Here is a 13,676-nt window from a genome sequence, read left to right as displayed (position 1 = left end):
TTTTACAGGTTTACAGGTATTGTCACATAAACCAAACCATTGGACACAATTATGCTCCGACCTGATGATAGCACAACAGGAAAGGTTAAGGGTCAAAGTGATTACAACTTGACATGTGTGTACCGAATGGCATGTTGCTCCAAGCTACACACGCTAGAGGGGATGTCAGGGTCACCAAGGTCATGAGGTTACAACATCTGAGAACCACAACTGTATCCAACATGTGCTGTTTAATCTGGGAGAGTTTAAGATGTCTGAAAGGATAGGCTTCATATTGGAATATATTGACCTGCTTGTGTAGCTCCAGTAAAACTCGGGATCACGAAAGTCGCCAGGATTTATCATCTGGGGACCACAAATGTATGGACAAAATGCTATTTCAATCCAACCCAATAGTTGTGGTGGACGGGTTGTTTGTCTTTCCAAACAATCTTAACATTGAGTAACAGTTCGATTGAGAAATGTATGATACTTAATGATACATAATTTATGTTTGTGTGGCAGTAGTAGTAATAGTAGTGGGAAACTGGGGACATCTAATGTTTAAATAGTCTGTATTTCCTCTTTCTTATTTCTGTCATGTCATTGTTACGTTTCAAATTAAAGCGTTTGCCCCAGGAGTTTTATGTGTCTCAGTTCAAAACAACAGTTGCTGTTTTTTAGGTACGCCTTTTATTTTTGTCATTGCCCCCCACACACTGCGGGATTCCTGATCCTGGCCTGCACTTCCATGGTCTGTTGGTGAAACGCTCCCCTGGTCTCCAGCAGGTAAACACTGGTGCGTCATCAGGCTGTAGTTACACTACTTGTCCAGCAGGGGGAGCTGGTTCACCGCCGTTAGCTGCTGTCCTGGACCTCCAGAGCAGGACTGGGAGCAGCCAGCTATGAGAACGTTAGCTCGAAGCCAGTCTGCGGCTTCTGTCCCTTCTGTTCCAGCCGTGCTGCAGCTGTATTCGTTGTGCTGGAGAACAGTGAGTATTTCTTCTGGAAATAAACATGTGAGATTCAAGTGAGGGGGCACTTTGGTTTCAAGACAGCACCGTTGAGGCAGTCGGTCGGTCTCAGTGGAGAATGGTCACAGGATCCCGGTGTATTGTTCCAGGTTTGCTTAACCAAAGAATCAGGGCAAAGAACTCACGCTAACGTTCAGGCTGTGGTTGGAGTTCAGTAGGCTGGTTAGCTAGCAACGATCGACCGGATAGTTCAGAAGAAACTTCATGTTTTACTATTGGTTTGTGTTTTTTGAGGCTTTTTATGTTTGAGGTGGAATACAAACGCAAATATGTGTAAATGGGTAACGTTCGGCTAGCTAGTGTAGCCGAAAAGCTCCACCTATTTTAGCCCTGTCATGCGTGTTGGGGCTGATAGACGGTGTTCGGTACTGATCCCGGTGTCGGCGTCGTTTAAAGCTCATCATACAAATAGATACTGGGAACCGGGAGGAGAGCTTAAAACCGGAGGCGCTGCTCAGAGCTGCTGTTCTCATGTCCCCCGGTCCCGGTTGATACAAAAGGAACGTGACGCTCATGTTCACGCACGAGCTTTCCGTCCACGGTTTGAGGAAACCTTCCGGTGTTCTGGCACATGGCTCCGGTGACGCCCCAGCGCCGCGCCGTGCTCGTAGTACGTCGTTTTTCTGTGTGGCGTTCGCAGTGCTGACGTTAAGCTGTGACAGCTCGGAGCCGGGAGAGAGCATCCCTCAGACAGAGAACCGTGCGCCGTCATTACAGGAGGAGGCGGCGGCTGTTTGCCCTGTGCTGCCCCGCGGAGAGGAGTCTTTGTGTGTCAATCAGCAGCTAATGAGGACCAGGCGTGAGGAAGCCGGTATGCCGGTCTGCCGGTCTGCTTGTGGCAGGAAGAGGTGCTGGCTTGTGAGGAGAGACCTCGTTAAAGATGAGGCCAGTAATGTGTTTTGGTCCTACCGTGCTCCTCCAGTGGGCCTCTGTAATGTAATGAGGTCTTCAGGGTGTAGGTCTATATTCTCCTGGGCCGTCTACACACGGGGACAGTAGTAGGATATTTAAAATGCCCGTCAGAAGTTCATCATGGCAATGGAGTGCTTTAATACTGCTACAAGGATATGTACTTGCAACTAGTTTAATGTCTGTTTAAGGTTCACGGTTGATTTATTTAACATCAGGAAGTTGCAGGTCATCCATGTTTTTATGTCTTAACCCTTGTGTTGCCTTCGGGTCATTTTGACCCGATTAAATATTTAACCCTCCTGTCGCCTTCGGGTCAATTTGACCCGATTCAATGTTTAATGTCGGTGTTCTTTCGGGAGTCAACAAACAAACATAAAGTACCTCACACTTAAACTTGGAAAACAATATTAATTCTAATAATTTTCTGGAGATTTTAATAGCTGGGGTCATATTGACCTCAAGGGTAAAATATGTTAGTAAATATAAAGGTAACAGGAGGATTAAACATTGAATCGGGTCATATTGACCCGAAGGCGACAGGAGGGTGAAACATTGAATCGGGTCAAATTGACCCGAAGGCAACACAAGGGTTAAAGACGTGCTTGAATTTTAGTGAGCTGGTTGGTATCCTCTGGTTTGATTGATAGATATAATTGAGAACGCAGTACTAAGGTCTAACAAGACCAGTACAGAGATGAGTCCTTTATCTGATGCCATTAGGAGGTCATTTGTAATTTTCACCAGTGCTGTCTCGGTGCTGTGGTGTTTTCTAAATCCTGACAAACTCCTCAAATAAACTATTATGATGTAGAAAGTCACACAACTGATTTGCGACCACTTCTCAAGGATCTTAGAGAGGAAGGGGAGGTTAGAGATCGGTCTGTAGTTAGCCAACACCTCTGAATCCAGAGTGGGCTTCTTCAGGAGCGGTTTAATGACAGCTACTTTGAAGGAATGTGGTACATGGCCTGTTAGGAAAGACACATTGATATTATCTAATATACATAGAATATGAATTTATCCATATTGTACATCCCTTAATTGATTGAATGTATCAACAATTATTTTGATAATTAGTGTTGATGAGATATATATATTACTTAAGATATCATTACAGTCAAGAGAAAATAATCCTTTTCAGCTGAGTGAAATAATAACAAATGTATATTAACATGAATTAAGCACCAAAAGTCCCTCACAGTTTATTGTAAAATCAATCATATGAAAGTGTTTGATTTTATTTGTCAGCTGTATCCAGCTCCACCTGAAAAACCAAGATTTTTTGTTGTTGACATTTGTAAGTTTAACACCATTTGCCCTTTGTCTCTTTTCCTAGGGGATTTGTCCCTGTTGGTCACAACAAAAGCCCCTGTGAACCGGACCTTCCTCTCTGTCGAGAAAAAAGAGCGGCAGTGGACAGAAACTCAGCGTTACGTGTGTCACCATGTTTAACCTGATGAAAAAGGATAAGGAGAAAGATGGGAGTAGGAAGGAGAAGAAGGATAAAAAGGAGAGGATGTCTGCAGCGGAGCTGCGCAGCCTCGAAGAGATGAGCATGCGCCGTGGCTTCTTCAATCTGAAGAGGGAGTCCAAGCGGGATTCCAAGACTAAACTGGAGATTTCCAACCCAATTCCCATCAAAGTGGCCAGCGGCAACGAGCTCACCTTAACTGATATTGAATCGGATGGCTTGAGCAACCGAAGCAGCATGGTTCTGGACGACCAGCTCAGCGCTGCCAGCTCCACTGATGATCTGAAGGGTGAGGCCGGGGGAGGACAGGATGGACATCGCAACTCAGTACGTGATCGTGTGGCTCAATTTGGTTCAATTGCCAAGACGAACTCCTCGCAGATGATGAAACGCTTTTCCTTTTCTCAGAGGAGTAAAGAGGAGAGCCCATCGGAGGGCTCCACTCCTTCCGGCCAGAACTCTGCTGCGCCGTCCCCGCAAGTGGAGAGCAAAGTTTTCAGCATGCTCCGCAAGCACAGCCTGACGCAGCAGCCCGAAGCAGCGGCACCAGCCATCAAAAAAGTCTGCATCCCCGAAGTGGTCGACAAGATCTTCCCTGCCCAGCTGCAGCTCCCTGCTGTGGTCGCGCCGAGTGTACCAGAAATACGCGAGCTTGAGCTCCAACGCCGCAAGACTGGGGACTTTGGATTTTCTTTGCGTCGCACCACCATGCTGGACCGCCGTCCTGATGGAGGAGTGTACAGACGGGTGGTCCACTTTGCTGAGCCCGGTGCCGGCACCAAGGACCTGGCGCTGGGACTGGTGCCCGGCGACAGGCTGGTGGAGATAAACGGTCGGAATGTGGAGAACAAGAGCCGCGACGAGATCGTGGAGATGATCCGTCAGTCGGGGGACACGGTGAGGCTGAAGGTGCAGCCCATCCTGGAGCTGAGCGAGCTGAGCCGCTGTTGGCTGAGGAACACCGAGGGGCTGCGCAGGGAGGTCAGACATGTAAGTAGCGTGTCCACGTTCTATGTCCAAACAGATGAAGGCCACTGCTACTCTCTCTTTGGCATTAGTGGCACTGCTATTCTATGTCTTACGATCTACAATCTTTCAATGTTTTCTCCTGGTTTTCCATGTGTCGAGTTTCTGAAAACTTTTTTTCACAGGCTGATTCTCAGGGAACCATTGTTGGACATCTGATTTATTGACAAGCTGTTTCTAAGACATCATATCTCAGTGTCTGATGAGGATGTGGGAAAGGGAGGGTGAATATTGCTGGATGACAGTCAAATCAAGTTGTCCTGCTGACTATTTGTGCCTTGTATTTTGAAAGAATAGCCTTGTTGTTTGTTGAGTGTCCACTACTGCCATTGCTCTATAACAGCAGCTGTTACACATGTGCTTTTCTCGCAAAGATGATGCATTTTGAATTTTTGATTTTCAAGAATTATATTTTACCCTTGCTTCATGAAGTTCAATTCAATTCAGTTTATTTGTATAGCCCAATTTCACAAATTACAAATTTGTCTAGGAGTGCTTTACAATCCCTGCACCAAAACCTCACATCGGATCAGGAAAAACTCCCAAATAACCCTTCAGGGGGAAAAAAGGGAAGAAACCTTCAGGAGAGCAATTAGGAGGATCCCTCTCCAGGATGGACAGGTGCAATAGATGTAATGTGTACAGAAGGACAGATTTAGAGTTTAAATACATTCAATGAATGTGACAAGAGTGTATGAATAGTTCGTAGTAGGCACATTCCACGATGGAGACCTCCACGATCCATCAGGCAGATGGCGGTAGAGAGGAGGAGTGGGCGGAGTCTCAACAGTGGGCGGAGTCTCAACAGGACAGTGGCGTGGTCGGTAGCAGGAATTCCACGACCCAGACCTCGATGATCCATCAGGCAGATAGGATCTATGCCGTCTCATAGGGTCCGATGACCCCATGAGACGTGAAGTCAAAAGGACTCCGTGGAGAAAGCAGAAGTAGTAAGATCCGTGTTCTATCACAGACAGAGCAGAAGGTCACACTGAGCCAGACTGCTCCACTACACAAGAGACGCAGACTCTGAACAACAACCACATTATCATTCCTGCTGAAGTCTCCCTCTTATCTCACTAACTTACAAACATAAACACAGGTCTTGTCCTGCTCTTCAGCTTATCGAAGGAGACAAACACTCACCGGGGGCGGATGCACTGCTAACTGCAGTTTGCAGGCTACATAGCTAATTAGCGTGGAAGCAGATCTAAAAAGGTATCTTATGTCCAGTTAGATGCTGGAGAGGTTTTTACTCCTCAGTACCACTACTATCAACATGCTTAGATACGAAGACAACAGCAATTTTATTTACATTGCCCCACTGGCATTTATGACGACAAAAATGTTGATTACGTGGGATTTCAGCTGGACTTGAACAGATTTCATGGCACCTCTATGGATGTCTGAGCTGACTGAGGCTGTCAAACCACCGCAGAAACAGTGATAAATAGATATAATAACCTGTTCAACTAGCATATTTACTCTAAGTTGAGCACTGCAATATTCCAGATTTCGAGGGGTATTTGCGTTCTGATTTTTCATATTTACTGTCTGATCAGGGTGTGAGAGTCGAGGTTCCCCCACTAATGTTGGCAATGCCTTTTTTTCATTGGGTCAAATTTTGAAGCTAATTTCAGCACAGGGTCCCACACGTCCTGGAAAACCTGAAAAACATTTGCCCAGTTGGTAATAGAAGTGTATAAAAAGTCATGGAAAATAATCCTTCAGCTGAGAATGAACTACTCGGCTCTCAATCAGAGGTCCCTAAAAAGAATGAAATTGCCATCTGAAAGGCCCTAATTCAATTCAGTTTATTTGTAAAATCCTAGTAACCGTCAATCCGTAGCTCGAGAACCAGAGGACTTTGAAGAGTCTTCTCTCTGTTATTTTGTAGAAACTCAGTACATATACCATGTTTACATGGTTATGTTGCAAAAGTGTGCAAAACCTCTCACTGCCACCACCGATCCAAACCTCATCCATTACCCTTCACCATTCAAGTTCAGTGCCTCACCGTAACCATTCACGGCCTCATTCAGTGGCTGGATACGACATTCGTAGCGGCAGCAGCCTCAATCACAGTAAGCCCGCCCTAAAGCATGACCTGTTTTCTGTCTGTTTGACTCTAAATTGACCATACTTTACTAAATGAACATCATGCTCTATTGAAGAAGACTTGAAACTAGAGATTGAGACCGTAAACTCATGTTTACGATGTTTACTGAGGGAATAGATCAAGAGGGAAGTCGAGTCATTTCCTCATTGACTGCAGCAGCTGTTTTATATCAGTCATTTGTCACATTGGCTTTTGGAAAACTGGAAAAAATTATGAATTGATTAAGGAACCTATCTTTTTGAAGGCATTCTCACAGTCTTCAAGTCATTCGCTTTGTTGCATTAACAGTAGCCGAGTGTCCTCCAGTGGTGTGCATCAAAGGGCTTTGTTTGTTTGCCTCCAATGACTTTGGGTCCTTGTGACCGTGTCAGACTGAAAGGGACTCTCCCCTCCTGTCTCACCACAATTGAATTTGTCCCCTCTGTGAGGCAGGGAGGGACACTCTGGAGCCCATGTTTTCCTTTTCCCGACAGGAGACAGAAGCAGTGACTGTGTCTCCACACTGGCTGATTGTCTCTCAGATAAGACTCTGTTATGTGGGGCGCTGCTATAAGGATGTACACAGCAAAGATGATCGGAACACCGGAAGCAGCTTTGTTTAAGTGTATAGTTGGGACACACACACACACACACACACACACACACACACAGAGCGGTGTCTGCCTCGATGTTACCTTATTTATCCCCAGGGGGGACTTTCTTGCGGCAGTAGCAAAAACTTTTTTATAAATATACAATAACATTAAATAGCAGGGTATGATACGAGGAAATGTATAACATTAAAGTGTATACAGTGTCTCTAAAGTATAAAGTGACAGCGGTGCAAGGTTTATTGATGATCAATTTGAGGAGGATTTTGGTCAGAGGTGATTTATTATATATCTAATAGCAGTGGGCAGGAAGGTTCTCCTGTATCTGACCTCATGACAACGGAGCTGAAGCCGTCTGTTGGAGAACGTGCTCCGCTGTCCCTGCAGGAGGGGGTGGAGAGGGTGATCCGGGTTATCCAATATGGACAAACATTTCTTTCTTGTCCTCTTCACCACTTGTTCTGGATAGTCCTTTTTGTAGCCAATGATCAAGCCGGTCTTCTTCACCAGTTTACTGAGTCTGTTGGTGTCTCCGGCTCCAATGCTGCCCCTACAGCAGACTACGGAGGGCACTGGTCCGACAGACTGGTAGAACAGCTCCAACATCTTGCTGCACACATCGAAGGATCCAAGTTTCCTCAAGCAAAAGAGTTGACTCTCTCTTTGTTCACAGCGTTGATGTTTAATTCAGTTTCAATTCAGTTTATTTTGTATAGCTCAGTTCAGCTCTGTGTCCCATCAGAATGCCATCAGAAGTCATGTGACTCGAGTCAGTGTGATGGCTGTGACTGAGCACTGTCTGTGAGTGCCTTGTAGTTCTGAGGCGGTCTGTGAGGTGTCAGTCAGTCAGCCGGCTCCTGGACTTTGATTTGGGGATTTTCTGAACTCCATCTACGCAGTTTCAGGACAAATTTGGCATTCGTGAAAGTTTTCTCATATGGGCTTCGTTCTGAACTTAGACCGTTGATTACTTTCACATCAACTCTACAGACAGTTTCAGATTCAAATAATTATAATAATAATAATAAATACGAGAATATTTGTATCATTAACAATTACGTTTCTGAATTATTTTCATGATTCTACGAGGTTTCGTGATAACATCAAATAAACAAAAGCACGAAACAAACACTGCAAATGTAAGTGAATAAATAAATAAGCACTATATAGCCACAGTGAAATAGAATGGACACATTTACATTGTGCAACAGTATCTGCACCGGTGAAGTTAGATCTCGATCAGCTTACTCGACTTTCCGCTTTGACAGGTTTTTAATCAGTCTGAAGTTGCTTTCACGTTGCCTGTGGAGTTTGTCGTTTGTGCACACGTCTCTTCAGTTGCATGCACTTATAAGGAGCTGGCGGGGCGTTTCCTCATTCAAGGAGCACAGTTGAGAACACTTTGGCTGAGTAAGAACCCTTTTACAGGCATTCATGAATCAGGCAGAGATCTTTTCTGACTTTTGTCTTCTGAAGTCCGTAAGAAAACATTTCAGAAGACACTCAGAAAATTCCGAAAATTCAGTGTTTCTGAATTTATTTTATTTTATTTTGGAGAGCGACAAGGAAAGTCTCCGATTGATGGGTTGGTGACCACTGATTTAAATAATAACCACATTTTAATAAACTAGAATGGTCCTCTCAAACAAGAAGGACTTGGTTTGAAAGCAGCATCCTGGGTTTTACCGCTGAAGTCAGTCAGCATGGTGTCAGTCCCCCGAAAGCTGCTGCCAGGAAAACAGTAAGATTTAATCAAGATTTGGAAACAGAGAGAGAGGATGCAGCTATTCTTTGACCAGTATGAGCAGGGTATTCTAAAAAAAGCATAGGGATGTCTTAGGAAAGGAAGAGACATTTTAACCCTGAACCAACAAATAAGACAACTACTGGCTCATGTTTAGCTATGGCCATGTGTACATTAAATGGGAGAACAGATTAAAAAAAAATGATGATCTACTTTGATAAAATATATTGATATACATTCATATTTAAAACAACATAATAAAGATACAACCTATAAGAGCATAATTATAGTGTGATTTTCATTCTCTATGACTGGCAGTGCACCACAGGCGGCCTTATGCTGAGAACCTCTGACACTGATGTCCCGAGCGTTCCCAAAGCAGGGGCCCTGTGCAGGTCATTGTGTTGTTCCAGCAAAACCGGATGTGCAGCATTCAGCCCTGTAGATGCATGCAGATGCCAAAGCTGACTGCGGGCGTTTATCAATATGCGTTCTTCTCTGTACTTGTGGACTCGTGAAACATCATCAGGCGCAGCCCGAGTACATGTTCCAATTCAAAGTCCGCTTCTCGCGAAGCACGTTTAAAATACCCGGATGTGTAAATTATTTACACATCCGTATATAAATATATATATATATATATACACACACACACACACACACACAGACAACTCAAAATAAAATAATTTTATTTAAAGGATTAATGAAAAAAGCAGGGTTGTCATATTTTTTTGGACTGTAAAAGTACTTTACAGTAAATAATTAAACTCATGAGCAAGAACAGCGGTGATGTCATCAAGTCAGCTGCTGTTCCAATAACAGAAAGACCGTCCTCCATCTTCCCGTCCTTTGGAGTCTGGACTGCCAAGACCAAAGTCCAAAAGTACACGAGTCTGTACTCGGTGGACGTGGTATTGATAAACGCCCTGGGACTGACTGTCCTATCCACTGCTTCCAGCGTTTGCTCCCCTTTCCTTTCCTATTGGATTCAAACTAACCAGATTTTACTCAAGAGGATGCGGCTGTTTCCCAATAAATACAATCATCTGGGATTTGGACAAATATCAAATATGTATTGATGTACAAAACCTACAATGAATATGCATTCCTCAAAGCCACCAGACTCATTTAGACAAGTCATTTTCCCACTGTTTAGTAATCCTGCTTCCAGTGCCGACTGACGTGTTGTTGACGTATAATGTGACACACCAGGGAAATATGGCTAATGATTGTAGATAGATTTAGCAAATCTTCCATTGTTTAAACCCCCCCCCTGCATATATGGTGATTTAGGGAATTAGTTCTTGCTCTCTGGCTCATATTCCTATTGTTGATGTTCTCTTGTGATGGAAGCAGATTCGGGTATTTGCGGGTGCCTTGGCACTAGCCTTGTCTAGCAGCAGGTCGATCAATTACTTTTAATATTTAATTTCTATTCAATATTAAATGTAATATTTGATTGTTTTATGACTGCATTAAACATCAGACAGCAGAGAAACATAAAAACAACCACACCTTCTTCAGGTCATTTGTAGGAAGTGAAACTGTAGGTCTTTCGCTTACAATATTGTAGCAGTTGGAGCTTGATTGCTTGGTCTTTATGTCGGTCTTTACATTCTATTTGAAATATGATGCTGTTGGGGTATTCGCAGTAACAGTTTGAAGCACTGCCATGTTTTCTTCCTACACTCTTCTTATTTGCTCTCTCTTTCTCATTCCTCTCTGTTTTACAGTGTACGCTCAATAGTGCTTGTTAACTTTGGCACAGTTGTTGTTATTTCGACCCATTCAGGAAGCAATTGTGACTTAACCCGCTTCCACTTTTTATCAGACCCTCTCAAACTTATCTGCTTCCCATGCTCAAACAAATTACTCAACTTTCATTCCCGTTTTCTAAGTGTTGGCATTGTGATTGTTACAGGAGTAGAACTTTAAATGTGTCATTTGCCAGTTCTGTAATAGATACTCTCCCCAAGCTACTGTTGGATAGAGATGGGAACATTTTGACTATACGAAACAATAACGTGATCTCCGATACATTTAGCTTACAGTACATGTTTCAGACTAATTCCTCTGGTTTAAACGCATCTGGTGGAAAAGGTTTGCTGCCTCACAGCACTACATTTACTTCAACCTTTTGAACGATTTTGCTTTTCAGTACTTCTGCCTGTTTAACAATACGATGAACTAGCAAACAGGGAAAAAGATAGAGGCTGATGACATGTCTTTCTAAGCTCATATTACTACCGTTTAGCTTCCGAATATGTAAATTATCCTTTAGGTTAGCCATTGGCCTTAAATGGTTAAGAGTTAGGCATTTAACTTTCATGGTTAAGGGTTGGTATTGACCGTCACTGGTTAAGGGTTGGCATTGACCTTGAATGGTTAAGGTTAATGATAAAGGTTAGGCATTGGCTGTGAATAGTTGAGGTTAGGCATTTGACCTGAATGGTTAAGGGTGTGGATAAGCATGTAAACATGATCATATGTAAATGGTGATTTAAGATGAGATGGAAAAAGGATATCAACAAACCAGCAGTGTCACTAACATCTTAGATCACACGGGAACAAAGAAAGACCCTGATACTATGACCTATAATGTGTGTAATGCCATTTATTTGAAACCTAGGATCTATATTGTCCATGTTTACATCAACTGTCGTCTTTTCCCAACAACACACATGCATCAAATCATGAAAACATGATAACGTGTTCTAATAAACCCATCAGTATCTAAATCGGAGCTGGAGAGTTGCTTCACAGGGGCAGAATTTCTGCAATGATTGAGGTATTAGCAGAAACATGATGGTCTCCAATTCAGAAAACTCTGTTTGTGATCACTCAGACTATCTACGCGTGGTCAGTGGCTGAAACGCCTCGCTCCATCTTAAGCCATGGCTTTGTTTTGCCGTGAGTGATGATCGCCAAAACTGGTGGCAGAGCTTCCCACGGCATCTGTGGGTCAAAGTTTTCGGGGTCGGCTGTAGCTCATGGGGATGAGTCGTTGTCCTGTAACCCCAAGGTAGCCGGTTTGATCCCCGCTCTCTCCATAGTTGCATGTCGAATTGTCCTTGAGCGAGACACTGAACCCCCAGTTGCTCCCTCGGTGCTTCACTGCAGCCCACTGCTCCTCCACAACGAAGGATGGGTCAAATGCACAGAAGAATTTCCCCACGGGGATAAATAAAAGTGTACTTTTTTCTTTTTTTAATACAGTTGGCCCCAGTCTCCGGTCTTCGGTTTACATCTTTTTGACCCTTTTTGCTGCCAACCTTTTAAAAGTGGTTAGAGAGCAAGTTTCATCTTGACAGGAGTAGCAGAGACCTCTGTGTTTTACTCAGTATCTCTATCCATCTAGGTTGTTGCTACAGGGTTCAATCAACACTTTATAAGCTTGTGTTTTCCATCTGCTGGTCATCTGTCTCTGTCCTCTCAATCTCAGTCATCAGAGAGAGGATATAACAATCAAGACTATAAAACTCGAAGTCAGTAGTCGTACCATATTTTCCAGGCGCGCCATCATGTTTGTGGTCAGTAGAACAAGTTGTGGCATCATGTCGGATTTCATTTTCACGAAAATGTCGTTGTGATGCTGCTGAAGGCCGAGCTTGTGTATTGTATTTGAACACATCTGAAACTCTGGAGTTAAAGAACAACTGCCGTTCCATTTTCAATTTGACAACTCATAAAGAACAGCAACAGTATAATATAATTAATATGCATTTAGGGGCCTGTCCAATTCAGAAATAGAAAGTAAAAAGGTGCATTGAAGGTGGAGCTACTAATGATGTAAATAAACATCATCGGATGAAGTGTGGACATAGGCTGTGACATATTCTTGTACTTCCCTTGATAAAACATGCGCTGGGAGACTTGCTGCTTAGGGAGCTGGCTGAACTTTATACCACACCCATAACACGCCTGCTAATTAGACTGATAACATTTAGGGTCGAAATAGTTAAACAAACGTAGCAAATCTTAGCCGATGAGTCTTGTAGACTTCAGCCCCAAACCCTCTGAATCTGGCTGCAGGAATCTAGATTTAAGAAGCCTGAAAGAAGAGGGGAGGCTGGAGCGTGAGAGAGAGAGTGGAGGTTAAAATAGAAAAAAGCCATCCTCACTTGTCTTAACAGGCTGACTGGAAGCAACGGGAAGCAGGCCTCTCCCTTTAGGTCTCACTCTGGCATTTGTGGAATCTGCGTTGGAACAAATAAGCCACTTCCTGACCCTTTCCCCTGGGATTTTCTTTTCAAGGAAGAGGAATGAGGTCCTGAGGCCGAGGGCTGAGGCTAGAAGAAGGAACTTGAACTCTATGAAACTATTTGATTAAAAAACAACATTGTTTTATAAAACCTTTACACGTACAAAAGTAATGTGAATGTGTAAAGCAGTGTCTATCATCCATTTGTTGTTTTCACACGTGGTGAAATATAAAGCACGTCATTGTTTAGGTCAGGTGAGATAGATAGATATATACTTTATTTATCCTCAGGGGGAAATGTGTTTGTCGCAGCAGCAAACAAGGTTACAATATATACAATACAATAAATTAGCAGAGCAGGACATATTACATTTAAGATAATTGAATAATTAAATGACAAAGAAAATTCTATATATAGTCTATATGAGTGAGTATAAAGTATTTCAGAAACATTTTCAGAATCAGAAACATTTATTTGCCACGTGTGTAGACACATGAAGAATTTGTCTTGGTGGCTGCTGTGTACATTAGACAGACAAACAAAACAACATACAAGATCAAATAAATCTGTTCATGAGCGTCAGTGGGACACCCGGGCTC

At 43.3% G+C, this 13,676-nt stretch overlaps 1 protein-coding gene across 4 annotated transcripts in view; it reads left to right on the top strand.

The window, feature by feature from the left end:
* Positions 1–891: 891 nt before the first annotated feature.
* LOC130210401 (unconventional myosin-XVIIIa-like) overlaps positions 892–13,676 on the top strand; it is a 118,340-nt gene continuing 105,555 nt past the window's right edge. For 2 of the 4 annotated variants that reach the window (XM_056440656.1, XM_056440651.1), the window contains exons 1-2: positions 892–971; positions 3,262–4,386. In XM_056440656.1, the coding sequence (XP_056296631.1) occupies positions 3,370–4,386 (1,017 nt within the window). In that variant the 5' untranslated portion in view covers positions 892–971; positions 3,262–3,369. Of the gene's footprint in view, positions 972–1,797; positions 1,862–3,261; positions 4,387–13,676 lie in introns of those variants that run through there. The other 2 variants (XM_056440652.1, XM_056440642.1) reach the window with 2 other exon arrangements.

Source organism: Pseudoliparis swirei, chromosome 20 (genome assembly GCF_029220125.1).
Source record: "Pseudoliparis swirei isolate HS2019 ecotype Mariana Trench chromosome 20, NWPU_hadal_v1, whole genome shotgun sequence".
Lineage (NCBI taxonomy): Eukaryota > Metazoa > Chordata > Actinopteri > Perciformes > Liparidae > Pseudoliparis > Pseudoliparis swirei.
This window is presented reverse-complemented; position numbering and strand designations above follow the sequence as displayed.